Source organism: Pongo abelii, chromosome 4 (genome assembly GCF_028885655.2).
Source record: "Pongo abelii isolate AG06213 chromosome 4, NHGRI_mPonAbe1-v2.0_pri, whole genome shotgun sequence".
NCBI lineage: Eukaryota > Metazoa > Chordata > Mammalia > Primates > Hominidae > Pongo > Pongo abelii.
Genome location: NC_071989.2, coordinates 87,626,071 through 87,646,393, shown reverse-complemented (window position 1 = coordinate 87,646,393; position 20,323 = coordinate 87,626,071). Strand labels below are relative to the sequence as shown.

General features: G+C 41.6%; 1 protein-coding gene and 1 long non-coding RNA gene across 2 annotated transcripts in view; one reads left to right on the top strand and one right to left on the bottom strand.

Moving 5' to 3' along the window:
• LOC112133471 (uncharacterized) overlaps positions 1-14,033 on the top strand; it is a 30,249-nt gene extending 16,216 nt beyond the window's left edge. The window contains exons 3-4 of the long non-coding RNA XR_010139979.1: positions 5,510-5,638; positions 13,379-14,033. This is a non-coding gene — a long non-coding RNA (uncharacterized LOC112133471). The remainder of the gene's footprint in view (positions 1-5,509; positions 5,639-13,378) is intronic.
• The window catches only part of THBS4 (thrombospondin 4), a 47,969-nt gene that overhangs the window by 16,988 nt on the left and 10,658 nt on the right, over positions 1-20,323 (bottom strand). Inside the window, exons 3-9 of the mRNA XM_024247625.3 lie at positions 10,261-10,508; positions 7,998-8,106; positions 7,525-7,607; positions 6,767-6,818; positions 6,350-6,555; positions 4,417-4,554; positions 771-839 (exon numbers count right to left, since the gene is read on the bottom strand). Coding sequence (XP_024103393.3) covers positions 771-839; positions 4,417-4,554; positions 6,350-6,555; positions 6,767-6,818; positions 7,525-7,607; positions 7,998-8,106; positions 10,261-10,508 — 905 coding nt within the window. The remainder of the gene's footprint in view (positions 1-770; positions 840-4,416; positions 4,555-6,349; positions 6,556-6,766; positions 6,819-7,524; positions 7,608-7,997; positions 8,107-10,260; positions 10,509-20,323) is intronic.

The following is a 20,323-nucleotide window of genomic DNA, read 5'->3' as shown; positions in this document are numbered from 1 at the left end:
ATAGTCAATTCTGGTACATCTCTCATCTTGGACACAGTTTGATAAGAACTTTCAGAAATAAAACCCATATCTAAATACTTAAGTTATAGGCATCCCTAAGTGCTGAGCACTTTAATTTAATACAATGAAAAGTTTTGAAAAGCTTTTTTTTTTTGAGACGGAGTCTTGCTCTGTCGCCCAGGCTGGAGTGCAGTGGTGCGATCTTGGCTCACTGCAAGCTCCGCCTTCCGGGTTCATGTCATACTCCTGCCTCAGCCTCCAGAGTAGCTGGGACTACAGGCACCCGCTACCAGGCCCGGCTAATTTTTTTTTGTATTTATAGTAGAGACGGGGTTTCACCATGTTAGCCAGTATGGTCTTGATCTCCTGACCCCATGACTGAAAAGTTTTATGAAAATAAATAATGCCATTTGGGGATTGTGTAGTCACCAATAAAATACTGAACTATTAATATAAACTACCAAGCTCTTCACAATTTTAAAATACAGGAGTAATAATTTATTCAATAAATAGTTATCTAATAGCCTAATATTGCAACTTTGATAGAAAATAAAGAACAAACTTGGCACTTATAAAATTATTCTTACATAAAAATTAATTATAAAATTACTCATATTAAACACTTTTTCAGCACAAACTTTTGCCTTTATTCTGCCAATCAAATATATTATGCCCACATGTTCTAGGTGTGTTTGGAAGCTATGATCTATAAACATACACTTGTTTTAATAACCGGTTCTGCTTTGATAACAGCTGTGAGAAATACTTACCAAAGTATTAACGCAGATTGAGTTGGGAACGCACGCTCCATTTCGACACTCATCAATGTCAGTGCAGACCTAGTGCAGAAAAGTTCAAAGAAAGTTTAGCGAGACATGCTGCTTAAATAGAAATGCAAATAAATCTCCTTTGTTTTGCTATCTTTGTGTGAGGTGAAGATGCGGAATTTTGGGTAGAATGGTAATCTGAGGGTTATTTGTGCCATCTCCCTTGCATTTGTACCAGTTTGTACTTAATCTAATTGCAAATGAGAATTGCTTTCATGGTATTGAAAGTTATTCAGAAAAGACAACTTGTATAATTCATCTGTTCCACCACCTTTTTAGGTTAGGAAAGTTTTTTTTTTTTATCTTGCTTGGGACTCAATGTAGTTCTCCTAAATGAGGATTCTTAGCTGTTTTCAATTCTGGAACATTCTCAGCTTCCCCTGACTGCTTTCTAGTCTTTCTCTGGAACTACAATTGGATGAATATCGACCTTTCTTGTTAATATCTTCTTTTGACTCCTAACCTCTTGTTTATATGCTCCATATCGTTATTTCTCTGTGCTGCATTCTAGATGATTTCTTTAGATTCACCTCCTAGCCTATGAATTGCCTGCTAAGCTGTGTCTAATCTGTTTTGCCCATCTATTGAGTTAAGTTCAACGATTTTCCATTGATAAAAGTTTTATTTGTCTGTTTTACAAACTTGTCTGTTTTTCTCACATTGCCCTATACTTTTTTGTTGTTGTTGTTGAGACAGGGTCTCGCTCTGTCGCTCAGGCTGGAGTGCAGTGGCACGATCACAGCTCACGGCAGCCTCGACCTCCCAGACTCAGGTGATCCTCCCATGTCAACCTCCCAAGGTAGCTGGGACCACAGGCATGCACCATCACACCCGGCTAATTTTTTTGTGTGTATTTTTTGTAGAGATGGGATTTTGCCATGTTGCCCAGTTGAGGCATTGCCCTATTCTTTAAGTATGGTATTTATTTCTTTACCTTTTTATATTTACTTTGCATTTATCATGTTTCCTCATGGTAGTTTCTTTATATAAACTGCCATTTTTGTTTATGAGCATATCTTCAGTAGCCCAAATTTTGCCTGTGAGCATTCCATTGGCTCTGAATTTTGGCGTGTCTTTACAAAGTGGTGTGCCTTTGACTTGAGTCAGAGCCCTGGGGATTTCACTTCTTCCTGGTTGGTTATTTTAATTTTTTGGCTTGTGTTTCTGCACTATATGTATAACAGATTTGGAACTCATAACTGTATGTGGTACAAGTGTGGTGCTTTGATTTGTTGTGGGCAATTTTCATTTTTGTCAACCATGTCTTAAAGCTGAAGTCAAGCTTCTTTGTTGTTTCTTAAGGCCAGTAGAGGTTTCCTGTCTCCTTGTAATGGATAGGGTGGTTCTTTGAGCGTCCTGGACTTATGCAGGGGTGTTAGGCCTTTCCAAAGTTCCCAGACTACATTGCTGCATCCACTCCACACAGGTGGTAAAAGCCAGGTCCCTGTTACTAAGACCTGGACCCAACTCCCACCTCCCAGCATCTGCTGTGGCATCAGCTCTAGTCACAGTTCTGGCTTTGAGTTTTCTCTTTGTTTCTGGACACTGTGCCATTTCCTTTTATTTTCTTTGACTTTGGAATGCACTAACATTTGCTGTTAAATTTAGCAAGGTGGCTCCCTTCCACTTCATTCAGTTCTGTTTGCCATGTTACTGGAAATCTATTGAGAAGCGCTCCTTACTACCTTACACCAAGTACCTTAAATTTCCTTGGTTTGTTCTTACAGAGTTCGTCTTTAGAGGACTCTAACAGTTTCTTGTCATTCCTATATGTCTAGCTGGCCTCCCTTTTCTAGTCTAAAAAATCATGCCCTCCAAGGACTTCATGACTAAAACACCAAAAGCAATGGCAACAAAAGCCAAAATTGACAAATGGGATCTAATTAAACTAAAGAGCTTCTGCACAGCAAAAGAAACTACCATCAGAGTGAACAGGCAACCTACAGAATGGGAGAACATTTTTACAATCTATCCATCTGACAAAGGGCTAATATCCAGAATCTACAACTAACTTAAATGTATAGGAAAAAATCAAACAACCCCATCAAAAAGTGGGCAAAGGATATGAACAGCCACTTCTCAAAAGAAGACAGTTATGCAGCCAACAGACACATGAAAAAATGCTCAACATCACTGGCCATCAGAGAAATGCAAATCAAAACCACAATGAGATGCCTTCTCATAACAGTCAGAATGGCGATCATTAAAAAGTCAGGAAACAATAGGTGCTGAAGAGGATGTGGAGGAATAAGAACACTTTTATACTGTTGGTGGGACTGTACACTAGTTCAACCATTGTAGAAGACAGTGTGGCAATTCCTTAAGGATCTAGAACTAGAAATACGATTGGACCCAGCCATCCCATTACTGGGCATATACCCAAAGGATTATAAATCATGCTGCTATAAAGACACATGTACACGTATGTTTACTGCGGCACTATTCACAATAGCAAAGACTTGGAACCAACCCAAATGTCCATCAATGATAGACTGGATTAAGAAAATGTGGCACATATACACCATGGAATACTATGCAGCCATAAAAAAGGATGAGTTCACGTCCTTTGTAGGGACATGGATGAAGCTGGAAACCATTATTCTCAGCAAACTATCGCAAGGACAGAAAACCAAACACCGCATGTTCTCACTCTTAGTTGGGAATTGAACAATGAGAACACTTGGACACAGGGTGGGGAATGTCACACACCAGGGCCTGTCATGGGGTAAGGGGAGGGGGGAGGGATAGCATTAGGAGATATACCTAATGTAAATGACGAGTTAACAGGTGCAGCACACCAACATGGCACATGTATACATATGTAACAAACCTGCACGTTTGTTACATATGTACCCTAGCACTTAAAGTATAACAATAATTTTAAAAAATCATGCCCTCTAGAACCCTTTGATAGGCAGCTAGGAAATAATAAACCCCTGCCCTTCTTCAAAGCTAATAATTTCTCTAAGGTAGTAAAATATATTTATAGAACAACCATTTTTAAGGGCTAAAAACATCAAAAAGAATTTCACAGTCAGTCAGTTAAATAATGACCAGGATATAGTAGAGCATTTGGAAATAAATGGAGACTGTCAAGAAGTACTCAAGTGCTTTATGGCAATTTATAGCTTACATAAGAAAAAGGGGAGGTTGCCTTGGGGGATTATTTCTACTCTTAAAATCCCCTCATCTCTGAAACAGCTTCGGATTGGCAACAATGACTCTACAAAAGTGACCTAATTTTTCAAAGCTTTTGTCTCCCTGGTTCTCAACTTATTCTGCAGGACAAAATGTTCAACGAATATCAACAAAATAAGACTGAAATTATGCCAATAGCCATATTACCCCATTTACTGTTTTTCTAGTGATACTCTATTATCCCATCTTAAAAGCTTCCTCCCTTCTAGATTTTATAAATGTAAATACTCAGAAATGGTTGAAAAACTTCCTAATTTGCTCATTTTGCACCATGACATTCCACATGGCCTTGGCTGCTCATGGAGGTAAAGGGTTATACCAAAGCGGTGGGAACCAACCACAGTTGTTTTGTTAAGATGAGAAATGAATAGAAACCATGACTTCAGCCTACCTGCTTGTTTGACTTGGCAAAACTGATCCCAACACCCTGCACCATGGGCCCTGTGAAGCCCACTGGGCAGGCGTCACATCTGAAGCCAGGAGACAAATTTATGCAGCGCACACCCGGGTAGCAGGGATGGTATTTGCACTGGAGACAAAAAAGTTCAAAGTCTTTAGCCACACCGAGAAAACACTCTCAAACTTTTCTTCATCTATTTGCACATACTTGTTTAGTCATTTAACTATCTTTTGGTGGAAAAAATAATAAAAGGAAATAAAGGCTTCCAACTCCAGTTACCCACTGAATCCCTGACCACACAATCTGAGGCTGCTTTTTAGTAGGCTTTGCTGTGTTGTAGAATAATGGCACATCCATGTTGAAAGGGTCCTTGATATTAACCAGCCTACCTCTCAATGTAATAAGCTCCCTAATATTCTGACATGGAATTTGCAAATCTCTGTGAAAGGACTATGTCCCTGGACCACTTAGCTGGCTGTTAGATGCCTCCAAAAGCATCAGCAAACCAACTACTCAATCAGAAAGACCTCAAGAAGGCAAAGCCAGGGCCGGTGCCTCTTCAGTACCACGTAATCCCTCAGGGCCCGTGCCTGCCTCCATGTCCTGTCAAGTCCATGCTATTCCAAGGCTCTAGGAATCTTGGAGATTGGTTCTTTTTTTTTTTTTTTTTAAAAACCACTTCAACTAATGTAAAAAACATGACCACTTCCTGCCCTTTCAGAAAGAGGAAAATTCCAGCTCACAGATAAAAACCAGATGCAGTTCAGTGAAATGTATGCAGATGTTTCTCCAATTGAGGGATTACTAGAGACCATCTTAATTGCTTACTACTAGGGAAGGTAATCAGCTGAGTGTTACTAACATTACCACAGGCCTGCAGGAGCCCCAGGGAGCCAGTGTGCCTAAGTTCCCTACCTGTGTCTCTCCCCTGCGCTTCTCCTTTCAGCCTTCCTTGGGCTGGCTGGGAGGAGAAAGGCACATTGAAGGCACATTTTGGTGGCAGCCTTGCTACCTGCTATGAACACTACTTTGCGACTGGACTGGTGATTGCCTAACTATGTTTTTGTTTGTTTTTTTGAGACAGGGTTGTGCCCAGGCTAGAGTGCAGTGGTGCCATCATGGCTCACTGCAGCCTCAACCTCCTGCCTCAGTCAATCCTCCTACTTCATCTTCCAGAGTAGCTGGGACCACAGGCACATGCCATCATGCCCAGGTAATTATCATATTTTTTTGTAGAGATAGGGTTTTGTCTTGTTACCCAGGCTGGTCTCAAACTCCTGGGCTCATGTGATCCTCCTCCCTCAGCCTCCCAAAGTGTTGAGATTGCAGGCTTCAGCCACTAGGCCTGGCCTGCCTAACCAGGGTCTTGAAACAGTCTCTTCTGGGGCTCTGCCAGCCGGTCAAACAGCTGGTATTTGCTGGATATGCCTCCTCTGGGGCCCTCCCTGGGCACGTTTAGTTACTCATAGGTTACAGGGCCTCCCCCTTGTTTGTGTGAGAGTCCCCTCTGCTCCTTTATTTTAGGAAGCCTGAAGAAATCTACGGTGACTCCTGAAATATACCCTTAGAAAAATCCTCCCCTTCCACATTTGCGAAAGTGGGGGAAAACAAAATTGTAGCACAGACTACTTAAGAGAAATAACCAATGCAAATGTCAGCGTGTAAAGCAGAAACCTCAGCACTGTAGCCAATGGACCAGTAGAAGAGTTGGAAACACAGAGGAAAAATGACAAATGCAGCCATAACCTTGGGTCATGTCTCCTTCCGCCATCCCTGTGTCTCAGGGTCTCTAAGCAAGTGGTTTTGATGGAGCCTGGAGGACAGCCCAAGTCAGCCCGTAATCATCAGCTTGGCTTCTTTTTCCAAAAGCTGCAGGGTGAGGAGGATACTTAGGGATCCCCTCCCTGTCTAAGTGAACTTTTACCTCATCAACATCAATACAGGTGATCCCGTTTCCTGTGTAGCCCTCGGGGCAGGGCCCACACTGGAAGCCATCTCTGCTGTCGGTACATTGGACACCTCGGAAACATGGGTTGGAGTCACACCGACGAGGTGGGCGTGTTGGCGGTGCAGGGGGTGCCGGGGGCACCACTGTGCTGCTTGGGGTTGGAGACTGAAACTTGAGAGGACCTAGAGAAAAACAATCATCCACAGGCGTATTCACCGCCAGGAAGATATACAGAAGGCAAAACAAAATTTGGTTTCCTATTGAACTTTTCCTCCCTCCCCTCCAACTATGTGGTAGACCTTCAGAAACTGCGGTCAACACAGCCTCACCACAAGCCCTTCATCAGCCTGCATCATCCGACTCAGGTGAGCCCATTACTAGGAAAGCACTTACCGCAAGCCTGGCATTCAGCTATGGTGTTTCGCAAAAATGATGTTTCCTTAACCTTTAAAAATGAGAAGAGGAAAAAAGGATTGAAAAGGAATGCCTGATATCATCCAGGAATGAAAGAATCCATGTGGAGCTATCTATGTTAACATTTTTTTTTTTTTTTTTTTTTTTTTTGAGACAGTCTCAGTCTGTCGCCCAGGCTGGAGTGCAGTGGCACGATCTCACAGTCTCAGTCTGTTGCCCAGGCTGGAGTGCAGTGGCACAATCTCAGTTCACTACAACCTCCACCTCCCGGGTTCCAGCGATTCTCCTGCCTCAGCCTCCTGAGTAGCTGGGATTACAGGCATGCTCCACCATGCCTGGCTAATTTTTGTATTTTTAGTAGAGACGGGGTTTCACCATGTTGTTCAGGCTGGACTCGAACTCCTGACCTCATGATCCGTCCACCTCAGCCTCCCAAAGTGCTGGGATTACAGGCATGAGGCACCGCACCTGGCTCTCTCTAACACTTCTTACAGTAGCGTTAGCAGCCCTTGATGGCTCCCGCTCTGCTTAGAGCCATGGTGTGTTCATCACGAGCTTGGCCCCCATTTCCAGAGAACTTCCAGCAGAGCCCTGGTGTGCAGGGCTGCATGGGACCCCGGAGATCTGGCTCAGAGGCCGTCCCCGTGCCTGGGCAGGCCTGCAGCTCGCTCCACTATCTTGTGGGGAGCTGCTCTGAGAAGACGGGGGCTTTTCTGATGATATATCCCGCTTGTTACCTGCTGTCTCAGAAGGTCCTTCACCTCTCCCAGGAGTTGGTTTAATTGTGTCATTTGACCCAAGAACTGCCGGTTAAAGTCCCCTGTAGGAACAGCAAAAGGCAGAGTTTTCAGCCAGTGATGGTCATTTCTAAGTGACTCAAAGCCAAATTATTCCCCAGGAAATCATCCTGACAAGATGATTCAAAAACCCAGAATATTTGAATTTAGTTTGGGGTAATTTCTTTAATTCAGCTAAAAAAAATAATGATAATGATGCCACTGACTAAGTCTAAATTCATGTGAATCATAAAAATAAAAGCATAATGAAAATATTCCATGCCCTGGATTTTGTTCAAGAGCCTGATTTTCGTAGATACGTTTTGTTGGGCTGCTCTGTTGACAGTCCCACTTTTCGGTGATGGGACCCAGCCTATTCAGGGTCTTTGGAGTTTGTGTTGATGAAGGTATGCAAACTGCCCAAGAGCCCACACCTGTGCCTGTGGCAGGCAGCGGCTCACTCTGCTGCAGGAAGCAGTCTTGCAGGCTGGCCACCTGGAACAGTGAGCCTCTCACCACCAGCTTCAGCTCTTCCAAGAAGTCCTGGAAGAAATCACATTCATACCACAGATTGCTGACACTGTTCAAAAGCCAATGTGCTTGCCTACTCATGCAATTTTCATAATCAAGTAGTCCTGTATACTTGGACCCTCTGACATCTTACATAATTTTTGTAGGATCACATTTTTTCCTAAAGCCTGCCAGCCCTATCTTTTTGACTAAAGTGAATATGTAAGTAGCCAGTAGCCTAGGAAAATGCTGGCATTGTGACCAAGAGGGCTGAGAAAACGAAAGGCTCTTTTCCTACATGGTAAAGGAGTTATTTTGTGACAGGAGCCTCAAGAATTGTCTGTCATTTGTTTATGGAATTTAGATCACAATAAATAAGGTGTTAACCCCAATTTTAAACAGTATTATTTTTTGGATGTCTTGGCTCAAGGGTCTAGCAAAGCCTCCGACTTCTTTGGGATATGAGAATGAATAAATGATATCTTCTATGATCATTAGGTAGTTGGCATCATATTTTTACATTATGGGTTGATATTATTCATTGTTAGTCAAAAAGTCAATTTCCTTGCCCTTTTATCTTGTGAATTCTGCTTGCAATCACCTTTATTATATCTATATGCAACAGAACGTTTATGTTAACTGCCAAAGTCAAGTCATCATCCTTATTTTAGAAATGAGCACAGCTAAGGATTTTCAGAGGAATTCTGCTTTTTGATTTAGCTAAGATTTAGGCAACATGTGCTATTTAACACATATTGTATTGGACATCAGACTATAATCTCCGCAGAGTCAGGAGAATGATTGGCTTTGCCCACCATGGTAGCACTAATGCCTAGAATGTGCCTATTTGTTGACTGACTGAATGAGTGGATAGGTGACTATGAGACTGAGCCATGGTCTAAGGTGGTAGAGCTTCTGAGAAAATTCCAGTAAGTACAGTTTCTGATGACTTTGTCAGGGCTGAGTCCTGACTTTTAGAAGCTGACTTATTTGGTGGTGAACACTAATTTCTGAAATAAGCAGTGACACAATTTCTGACTGACATTCTGATTACATGTGCTACTATGGGGATGCAGAAATAGAGTTTAGCATATTTTTCTATTAATTTTTTTCCGTATGTAAATCTACGTTAAAAATCTCTTTATATATGACTGAAAAACAAATCCCCCAAAACCTTGGATTTTAGCTTTCTTGGAATTTCTGATTAAAAATGCTTCCTGTTGTTCAAGCTCAAAACTTCTAGGATCAGATTCATAGTTTTTATATTACTATCTAAAACTGTACAGCATTCCTACTTGCAATGGAAATTATTGCTTACACCCTGCTTCTCTGTACAAAGGGCTCAGAGTAGCTTGTAACTAAAGCATATATTAACATAATGAATTAACAAATGGAAAGTGAGGATTAAGAGGTAGCAGACAAAAATAATATGGGCCATTACAGATGAACATAGTTACTGATTTGACATTGGCTTATATAGCGGATGAAATTCAGGAACTTTAACCAGTTATACATTATTGGAAAGGACAAAGAATACTAGTTCTTTATAGAAAACAAAGCACTGCCTAGCACAAAATTCTAAAAGAAATGTATGTGGCAATTTCTACAGCAGGTGCAATGACAGAATAATAAAAATACCATCAACATGGAGTAAAACAGAAGACAGAGGTGATGGTATCTTAAGACCAAATGCAGCTAAGCTAAGCTCCCTTTTGTTAGTGGATGTTCTGACAAGACCTGTGAAAATGCTGTTATGAAAGCTTGGCAGTTTCCAATCATTCTTTTTTATTTTCATTATAGAAAATTGAAAATAGATAATGTCATCACCCTGAGGTAGTTATTTTTACTTTTGCCTTTCCTTTCCAACGTTACAATTGCATCCAGAGTCTCTACTTATCATTGAAAGCACAAGCTCTCAATTTTGGCATCACATCAGAATTGGTGTTTTAAAAATATGCTGATGCCCCTAGCATAAAAATACGCTAGGCCCCACCTGACAGATTCAGATTCAGTTTGTCTTAGGGGCAGCCCCCATCACTTGCTTTTCAAGCTCCCCAGGTGATTCTGATGTGCAAGCGGCATTAGACCCACTGACCTGCAGCAGGAATTTCTCAGCACACTCCTCTGCACTCCCTAGGCACTGGCAGCTCATTTTTCCACTTCAGAGAATGGTTTGTGGGTTCCTACCTGTGGCTTCCTCTGGAAAGTCCTCAATTCAATGGTCTCAGGTTTCTGGGAGGGGCCAGCAAAGGCCCTGGGGAGACTGTGAATGGAATCCACCTGGATGCAGTCCAGGTAGAGCTCTAGGGAGCCGGCCCCTCGCTGCAAATTGCTCAGCCTCAGGAGGATCCTGTGCCGCCTTCCGTCTGCCAGCTGCAGGTTGTTGAAAACCACCAAATGCACCTTCCCGTCGTTCTTCAGGTAACGGAGGATGGCTGGAAGCAAGCACAGGTCAACCAATGGTGTGATAAGTGGAAGAGGGGGAAGTGGAGGGTCAACAAATGGTGTGATAAGTGTCCTGTGCTGAACAGCCTCCTGGTAACAAGACTGGTTTGCTGGATGTAATGTGAGTGAGAAATAACCACAAATATTGATTCACCATCTTCTGTGTGCTAGGCACTGTTTCAGGCACTGGGAACCAACTCTCCTCCTGAGAATGTTTTGTGTTGATGGAGAAACAGACAATATGTGGCAAATTTGAAAATAAACAATACAATTCTCATATAGTGATACGTACAATGAGCAAGCAGAACCCCATCTGAAAGCAAAGTAAACTCTATGTAAGCTTAGATCATGAATCCATTCATTCACCAAACACTTGCTGAGCACTACCATGGGGCTGGGGGCTGTCCTTAGGTGCTTTAAATACTTGATTTCTTCCCTTTTTTTTTTTTTTTTTAAAGACAGGCTCTCACTCTGTCCCCCAGGCTGCAGTGCAGTGGGACAATCTCAGCTCACTGCAACCTCTGCCTCCTAGGCTCAAGTCATCCTTCTATCTTAGCCTCCTAAGTAGTTGGGACCACAGGTGTGAGCCACCACACCCAGCTAATTTATATATTTTTTGTGGAGACAGGGTTTTGCCATGTTGCCCAGGCTGGTCTCGAAATCCCGAGCTCAAGCGATCCACCTGCCTCGGCCTCCCAAAGTGCTGAGATTACAGGTGTGAGCCACTGTGCCCAGCCTAAATACTCAATTTCTACTCACTGCAACCAAATGCAATTGGAATAACTATGGATGAGGAAAGTGAGTCTCAGATAAGTGAAGGCACTTGCTCAAGGACATAGGAAGCGGCAGGTCTAGAATCTGAACCTGAGTTGGTTCATTCCATGACTAAAGCAATACTAGGCATGCACAGGCCTTAGTCAGCACACATCAAATCGAGTGTAATCTATCATATCGTCCCTCAGCAACCCATCCCTGAATTTAACAATGCTCAGATAATAAGAGGTATTGGCTGGGCACAGAGGCTCATGCCTGTAATCCAAGCACTTTGGGAGGCCGAGGTGGGAGAATCACTTGAGTTCAGGAGTTTGAAATCAAACTAGGCAACATAGTAAGACCTCATCTCTACAAAAAATAAATTTAAAAAAATTGGTCAGGCTGGGCGCGGTGGCTCACGCCTGTAATCCCAGCACTTTGGGAAGCCGAGGTGGGCGGATCATGAGGTCAGGAGTTCAAGACCAGCCTGACCAATATGATGAAACCCCGTCTCTATTAAAAATACAAAAATTAGCCAGGCATGGTGGTGTTCGCCTGTAGTCCCAGCTACTCAGGAGGCTGAGGCAGGAGAATTGCTTGAACCTGGGAGGCGGAGGTTGCAGTGAGCCAAAATCACACCACTGCACTCCAGCCTGGGTGACAGAACAAGACTCCATTTCAAAAAAAAAAAAAAAAAAAAAAAAAGGCCAGGTGTGGTGGCACATACTTGTAGTCCCAGCTACTTGGGACACTGAGGTAGAGGATTGCTTGAGCCTGGGGGATTGAGGCTGCAGTGAGCCATGATCGAACCACTGCACTCCAGCCTGGGCAAAAGAGCGATCCTGTCTCAAAAAAAAAAAGAAAGAAAAGAAAAGGTATCCATGGTTGTAAAAGAAGGACTCCCACCTTATTTTCTGTTTTTGTTTTTGTTTTGTTTTGTTTTTCCTATGTGGGTAGCTATTCACATATCTGCTTAAGCCCACATATCTTCTGGTTTTCGGCCTTGTTTTTTTACTCCATTATTGTCCTGAACATAAGAGGCCCTGAGCTAAAATCTGCTCTTGGAAGCTGACCCTTTGTGAGTGGAGCCCATTGGCTAAGGTTTGCTAGAAAGACCAAAGTGCTTTCAGCTAGTGTCTAAACACGCCTCCAGGTGCATCCACAGGTACCATTCCCAAACCCAGCATTTTGGGAGGCTGAGGTGGGCAGATCACGAGGTCAGGAGTTCAAGATCAGCCTGACCAATATGGTGAAACCCTGTCTCTACTAAAAATACAAAAATTAGCCAGGCATGGCTAATTTTCACCGGAAACAATCCCGGGAACAAGGTCGGAGGCTAATTGCAAATGTTGCTGGATAAGGGAGGTAGTAAACAGATCACTGCAGCTGCAAAGCTCTGGCCAGTCTTCAGCTGTCCCAGGGTGGGAAAGCCTTAAGTAGAACTTAAAGTAGAACTTTTCTGGAGGGTAATTTAGTCACATACATCAGAACCTTAAACATGTGTAAACCCAACAGCCCAGCATTGCCACTTCTAGGAACTAAAACTGAGGAAATTAAAGAACAAAAAAGAAGCACTTCAGCACTGTCCTGGGTTGTAGAAAAAAAAAAGCAGCACCAAGATGTATGGATGAAAATGTTCATTTCAGAAATACTTATTGTAATCAACACTTGGCACAACATACATGTCCAAAAGGAGAGGGCTGGCTACTTACAGTATAATCATAAAATGGAATACTATGGAATAGCTGAATATTAAAAACACAAAAAGACATTCCCAGTATTTTGTTAAGTAAAAAACAAAGGAGGTTATAGGTCAATATGGGTTTAGAAAAAAGTGTGCATGTGTATATATATGTACATATATGTATACATACATACCTAGAAGATTAGAAGAAAATATGTCTACATTAATATGGTTATTTGCTGGGTGTTTGGATGGTATTTTTTTCTTCCTGCTCATCTTCATTGTTTTAACTTTTCTACAGAAACAACCATTACTTGTATATAAAAATAATAAAAAGAAATATATTACACATATACACCCAGACTGTGCTGCTCTTAATCTGTGTGATTTGTGGCAAGTAACTTGGACCATCTTTCTCCTCAGGTACCTTTTCTGTAGAGTGTAAATGCCAAGATGGTGCTGCCCAGAGATGAACTAGCCAAGAATACCTATTTATGTTGCAGTATCGCCAAAGAAAATAATTACTACTGTGGAACATGAAGGATATATTTTAAGGCTTTCTCCACATTAGACTCTCTAGGTTCATTTTCCCACCCTTCTGAAATCTGACTCGATTTTCCAGTTGACCACAGTCTGAAGACAGCCAGTTGACCACAGTCTGAAGACAGCCAGTTGGCCACAGTCTGAAGACAGCCAGTTGGCGTGAGGTTCTGTGACCTACAGAGATGGTGGGAGGAGTCAGACGGGAAATCTCTTATGTCGACGTGGTCACCACCACTTGCTTCCTGAGGGAGAAGAATCGGAAAGACCTGGCAAGACAGACTAGCTAGAAGGGCTTTCTGATTCCAGAACAATACTAAGTTTCCTGAAGTAAAGTATTAAATAAATATAAATAAATGCTAAGACGTATATAAATGTGGTATGAAGAGGAAGAAAATAATGGAATGGAGGAAAATAGACACAAATAGAAATTCTAAGGTATTTCTAATCTGGGATAGAACAGAATTCTTCTCCTTTTATTTAATATTAATTGTTGAGAATTCACATGTACCCCTTAAATATGTAAAAATTATGTATCAATAAAAATAATTTGTATCTGAAAATGTTTTTAAATGTTGAGAATTTACAATAGTAACTGCACAGCTGGAAATTAGAACCATATATAGTAACCAAAAGAGGGAGAAATTGAGTCCAAACGTATGCACTAACTCAATTTTTTAAAAACTTCTATTACATTACTATTTAGAACAGTTTTGCAAATACCTGTAGTTTTTACAGGCCAAGAAAAATACCACTTGGACCACCAAACTTGAATTAGGTCACACACACGCTCACTCACTATCTCCTTATTTCAGTTATGGCCACTACCTCTGTTCTCTACATTAACTGTTTCAGAGCATACACATAGTGGCTTATAACAAAAACTCTCGATTTTTCCTCCTCAAACTAAGATTTCTGTGAAATTCAAAGGAAACATATTTTCTTGGGCATGTCGCCTGCTTTTAACAGGCTTCACGGGGTATGCGGGCCATGGTTTATTTTCATAACTAAATAGCTGGGTTTAATTTGATGAATAGTACCTAGTGGGATACTTTATATATAGCAGGTGCACACTAAATGTTGTTAATACAAACTTTCAATGAATAATTAAATGACTGTATTTAAAGCTTTTTATATAGAAAATAAAGTTTAGACAGCAGCAATTCAACATCTAATTCCAGGTAGCAAAACCTCCTATTGTGTTCATACTCTCATTTAAGTGGATTCTGTACTTCTGCCTTGCTTTTTGTTGCAATGTAACACTAAAATGGCAAATCCCTCATGCCCCTAGATCTCATGACAATAGCAAAAGAAAACGCAGGCAAGGAAAACCATGGAAACTTCCACCTTCACAATGTCTGTTTGTTAGCAGAAAAATTATCAAGTGCCTTGACATTTCCCATTCTTCACACTTGATCTGATACTCATTTCTCTTATGGCTTCCATTTTTCATTTTCTTTTTTATTGCAAATTCTTTACTTCAGTGCCTCTACACTTATTTTATCATCAGAGCAGTTAGACTACCCAGAGGGCAAGCAGGCTCAGGAAACTCAACGTTTTCACATCACTCATATGGAGTCTGGAAAAAGCAGAAAGCTCTGGCCCCAGGAGCCTGCAGCCTGTTGGGTGTGAGTTTTCCTCACCTTCTCCAGAGGCAGCATCATCTGGAAGGGGAAGAGAACAGACAGGGTTCCCTTCCTCTTGCCAGCCCCCTTTCCCGGTGCTCATCTTGCCCTATCTTATCCCAACACATCCACACATAGCAGAAGGAGCAAAACGCAGGGGAAAACACTACAGAGGGAGGAAGATGACCATTTTGTCCCTCCAGGAAGGAAGAAGAAGCCAGGCCCCTGAGGCTGGAACCATCCCACCTCCCAGCTCGACCACACCTCTGCCTAGCCACCACCCTGGAGAGCACTCAGGAAAACAGTCACTGGGTATGAAACTGCCTTTGCCAAATTATAACTCAGGAAATTATGACAGTGAGAGAAATCAGACCTAACCGACTCTATCTGGCTTCTAACACTTAAGCTTTCCTCGTTCATTCCCAGGCATAGGCCGAACTAACTTTGGGAAGGAATTCAGTAGATGGTTTGACTCTGAAGCAAAATTGATAACAGCCCTTTCCCGAAGACCCCCTTCTTGCCTGGGGACCAGTCTGCCTTTGCAGACTAATAAATTAGGTACAGGATTAGAAATTACAGTTTAGAGGTCATGCAGCCTCTGGCTCCAAGAGTCTGAACCTCCCCAAATTGCTCCTGGGGGTAACATCACTATTGTAAAGCCTAACATCAGTGTTTGAGATATTTTGCAGACCCTGCACTGGATGTATCAGCTGACACCACCCAGACCAGTAATCTGGCCCAATCATTTCTGCCATCACACCCAGGAAGAGAAGACATTAAGAAAACCTAACTTCGACCCACTATGATTTCATTTCCAACCAGACCAATCAGCACTCCCCAATTCCCAAGCCCTTACCTGCAAAATTATCTTTAAAAACTCTGATCCCTGAATGCTTGGGGAGACTGATTCGAGTAATAATAAAATTCTGGTTTCCCACATAGCCAGCTCCCACATAGCCAGCTCTACCCTTTCTCCACTGCAATTCCCCTGTCTTGATAAATGGGTTCTGTGTAGGCAGCGGGTAAGGTGAACCCACTGGGCGGTTCCAGGTACAGCTCTGTTTCTTCAGCTGCAGCACATTGAGTTCGCATCCTCGGTTTTCACTCATCACCAGCTGCACAGGTTTTCTTGGCGATTGCAGCTGGTTATCGTGCAGGGTTAGTACCCAGAATGCAGTGCAGATTGGATTGGAACTGAAGGCTGTCAGTCAGCGGGTGCTCGGATCTCAAACGGTGTCTCTGACTCTGCTCCACCTCTGGGCTGCTCTGTTAGATTCCTGACTCCCCTTCCTACTTTAGGTCTCTTTCTGCATGGACTTTTTGGACTGAGAGATTGAACTTCCTATAGGGCTGTTCTGATCAAGTTATTGCCTCCTCAAAGCAAGCAAACAAATGAAATCCTTCAATAACTCCCCAGTGGATTCTAAATAACGTTTCAACTCCTTATCCCAGGACTGGCCCTAATCTTCCCACCACCTTAAGTCCCTTCATGCTGCCAAGTCTATATCTTACCGATTTTCCCGCATCCCACAGTATCTGAGGGCACCACTACAACTACTTATGAAGTGAAAAAAATAGATAAAATAGAGTGTGTCCACTCTAACTTTTATTACTCACAATTATGTCTTTTTTAAAATGTGGAACACTTTGTTGGTTATATAAATCCTTTCCCTCTAAATTTAGCATCTTTGTGTAATTGACAATTTGGTCAGGAGTTTGAGACCAGCCTGGCCAACATGGTGAAACCCCATCTCTACTAAGGATAATAACAACAAAAAAAATTAGGCAGGCGTGGTGGCGCCTGCCTGTAACCCCAGCTACTCAGGAGTGCCTGATTTTACGGCACTGTCCAAAAGCTACATTTCCATGCTTGGGACCAGCCGGACGCAGGAACCACATAGCCTAGTCTGATTAAATTCGATTTCAGTGACTGGCAGGAGATGAAAAAGCAAGCCCAGGCAATGAAGATTTGAAATATTGCTATCTTCAGAAAGAATTTTCAAAAGATGCTTTTTGAAAGGTGGACCTGGTAGTCAAAAATATTATGATATGTTGAATGTCAAAGTTATGAAGCAGGGTGCCAGCTTTAAAGAACTATAAATGATAATATTTTGTCTGCTTGGGCAAAGGAGTCCAGAGTGGCCTGGCCTGCAGGCAGCAAACTCACAAAGGTAGTCTGGAGCTCTTTGCTTTGTTTGGCAAATGGCTTTGCTCTTTGGCACTTTTAAACATATGATGGAAGCCATCATTGTCAACCTTTCCTCTTCTTTTTAAATAATTGTACATTTAAAAATTGCCTCCTTGACATTGATGTCTCTTGTGATGGATATTCTTGTTTGCCTTTGCTTATTTATCTTCATGCCCTATACACTAGGTCTTTGTAACTTTAGTGCTTTGGAAATACATGTAAAAGGTAAATCAGCAAATTGCTTTTTCTGAAAGTACTCTGGGTGACTCCTAGCTGTGATAAATGCAGTCTGTTTCAAAGTTTTCTTATGGCAATTTGAACAAATGTAAAGTTTACAGAGTATACACACACACACACACATCTATCTAGTGAAAGGAAACACAGCAATTATGCTAAACATCTGCAGAAGACTTTATGTTTTGAAAAAGTATGAGATTCATCATAGTATGCAACTATCTAGTAGACAACAAAGCTGTGAGTGTGCACAGAAGCCCAAGGTCATGTTACAGGAAAGAGCTGCAAAGCAATTTCTTAAGCGCCCATGAAACTTCTCTAGCCTTGGTAGAATGACAAAATATTAGCATTATAAGTCATCCTGCTTAATATCTCACTTCACAAATTCCTTCAATAAAAGTGCAGCCTCTACCAGCACATTTCCAATAACAAGGAACTCATTACTTTGCAGAGAAGTCCATTTCACTTTTGGATCACTCTCCAAGATTTTCCTAATACAGAGCCAATATCTGTTTCCTCTGTCTTCTACCAATGGATCCTAATTTTACTCTTCAGAGCTAGAGAGAGATTTAGTCTGATCTTCATTCCAAATGACATTTTTCAAATATTATTTAAAAATTATTTTTAATTATTTTCATTTTTTTGAAACAAGATCTTGCCCTGTAGCCCAGGCTAGAGTGCAGTGGCGTGATCACGGCTCACTGCTGCCTCAAACTCCTGGGCTCAAGTGATCCTCCTGCCACAGCCTCCTGAGTAGCTGGAACTACAGGCATGTACCACCAAGCCAGGCTAATTTTTAAAAAAATGTATTTTTGGCTGGGCAAAGTGGCTCATGCCTGTAATCCCAGCACTTTGGGAGGCCGAGGTGGGTGGATCACGTGGTCAGGAGTTTGAGAACAGCCTGGCCAACATGGTGAAACCCCATCTCTACTAAGGATAACAACAACAACAAAAAAAATTAGGCGGGCGTGGTGGCGCCTGCCTGTAACCCCAGCTACTCAGGAGGCTGAGGCAGGAGAATCACTTGAACCTGGGAGGTGGAGGCTGCAGTGAGCTGAGATCGTGCCATTGCACTCCAGCCTGGGCAACAGGGTGAGACTCTGTCTCAAAAAAAAAAAAAAAAAAAAAAATTATTCTTAATTTTTTACCCAGACTGGTCTTGAATGTGTGGGCTCAAGTGATACTTCTGCCTCAGACTCCCAAAGTGCTGGGATTACAGGCATGAGCCACTGCACCTAGTCCTTTTTTCAAATATTATAAGGCAATTTTCATATTTTTCATGTCTTCTGTCTGGCTCCTTCATTTCTCTAGTTCCTTTAACTTTTCTACTTAAATGTGGTAAAAACAAAAAACAGAAAACAAAAAACAAAACCAAACAAAACAAAAAAACGGGGTCCAGATAGGTGCTCTTTTGGTGACTCTTTTCAAGGTAATCTTTGACTTGACAGTGTCCCTGTGAAATGTGTCCAGGACTAGACACAGTATTAGATGTGGCCTGGACAATTAAGAGTACAGTGGGACTATTAGCTTCCTTAACCTGGCCATATGTATGCACTAATGAAACCTAAAATGTAAGGAGCTTTTTATAAACAGTTGCATCACACTATCTGTTCATTCATTCATTCGGCAAACATTTTTGAGTATCCATTATGTGTCAGGCAGTATCCTCAACACTGATTAGGATTTGTTGGTGATTAGAACCCTTGGGATAGATGTCTCACATCCTGAACTTCTGCAATTTGCTTTTCACTCCTAGTTGATAGCTTTACATTTATTCTTGTTAAATTTCATCTGATTGATTTTGGCCCATTGTATTATCTGGTAGGACTTTGTAAATATGAATGATAGCATCCAACATGTTCAACTCTTTTCTAGCTTTGAATTGCAAACATGATAAAATGCTGTCTTTGCTCAAGTCACTGACATGTTGGACAGTTCAATACCCAAGACAGAGCCCTGTCAAAAACCACTAGATAATTTGCTATACAGTGACTTATCAACCCCTAGCGGTACTTATTATCTAGCTCATTCTTTTTTATATTATTTAGAAAGGTATAATAAGCGACTTCATCCAATTCTTTTCTGAAGTCAGATACATTACGCTCACAGCATGTTTTTTTATCTATCAGCTTTGAAACTTTACTGAAAAAAAAATTTGACATGATTTATTCTTAGTAAATCCACTTTGTCTTAAAAAAAATCCCAGATTTCTTTTCTAGGCAATCCCAAAATACATGAATAATCATATAACCCTCTGGAGTTCTGTCCTAAATTTCAGTAGCCTGTGGTTTTCAGAATCCACCCTTCTCTTCTTTATAAAAATGGAAACATTTGCCTGTCCTGTCTTTTAGGACCTTTCTGTTCTCCATGATTTCTAAATGATACTAACAGTGGCTCTACTATCACTTTCTTCACTAAATATCCCAATGTGTAATTCATCTGCACCTGAATAGTTAATCTCACTAAAGAGAGTGGGCGTTTTTCTGCTATCTCCTCATCTAGCTTGGATTTTTGTTTTCTTTTAACTGTTCTTGACAATTTGAAGAACATTCCTCTTGATGGGTAAGACAGAAACAAAAGAGCCATCTATGACTTACCTCCATCACCTGTTAATCTCCCATTACCTATGCCAGGAGGTAGGCTTATTTCTTCCATATCTTCCATATCTTATTCTGAACATGGCTAAAAACATCCATTTTATTATCTTATGTGTGAATCACCAACTTTGACTCAATTAGGTTTTAGCTTTTTTGTCCTAATTATTATAGTTTTGTGTCAAAT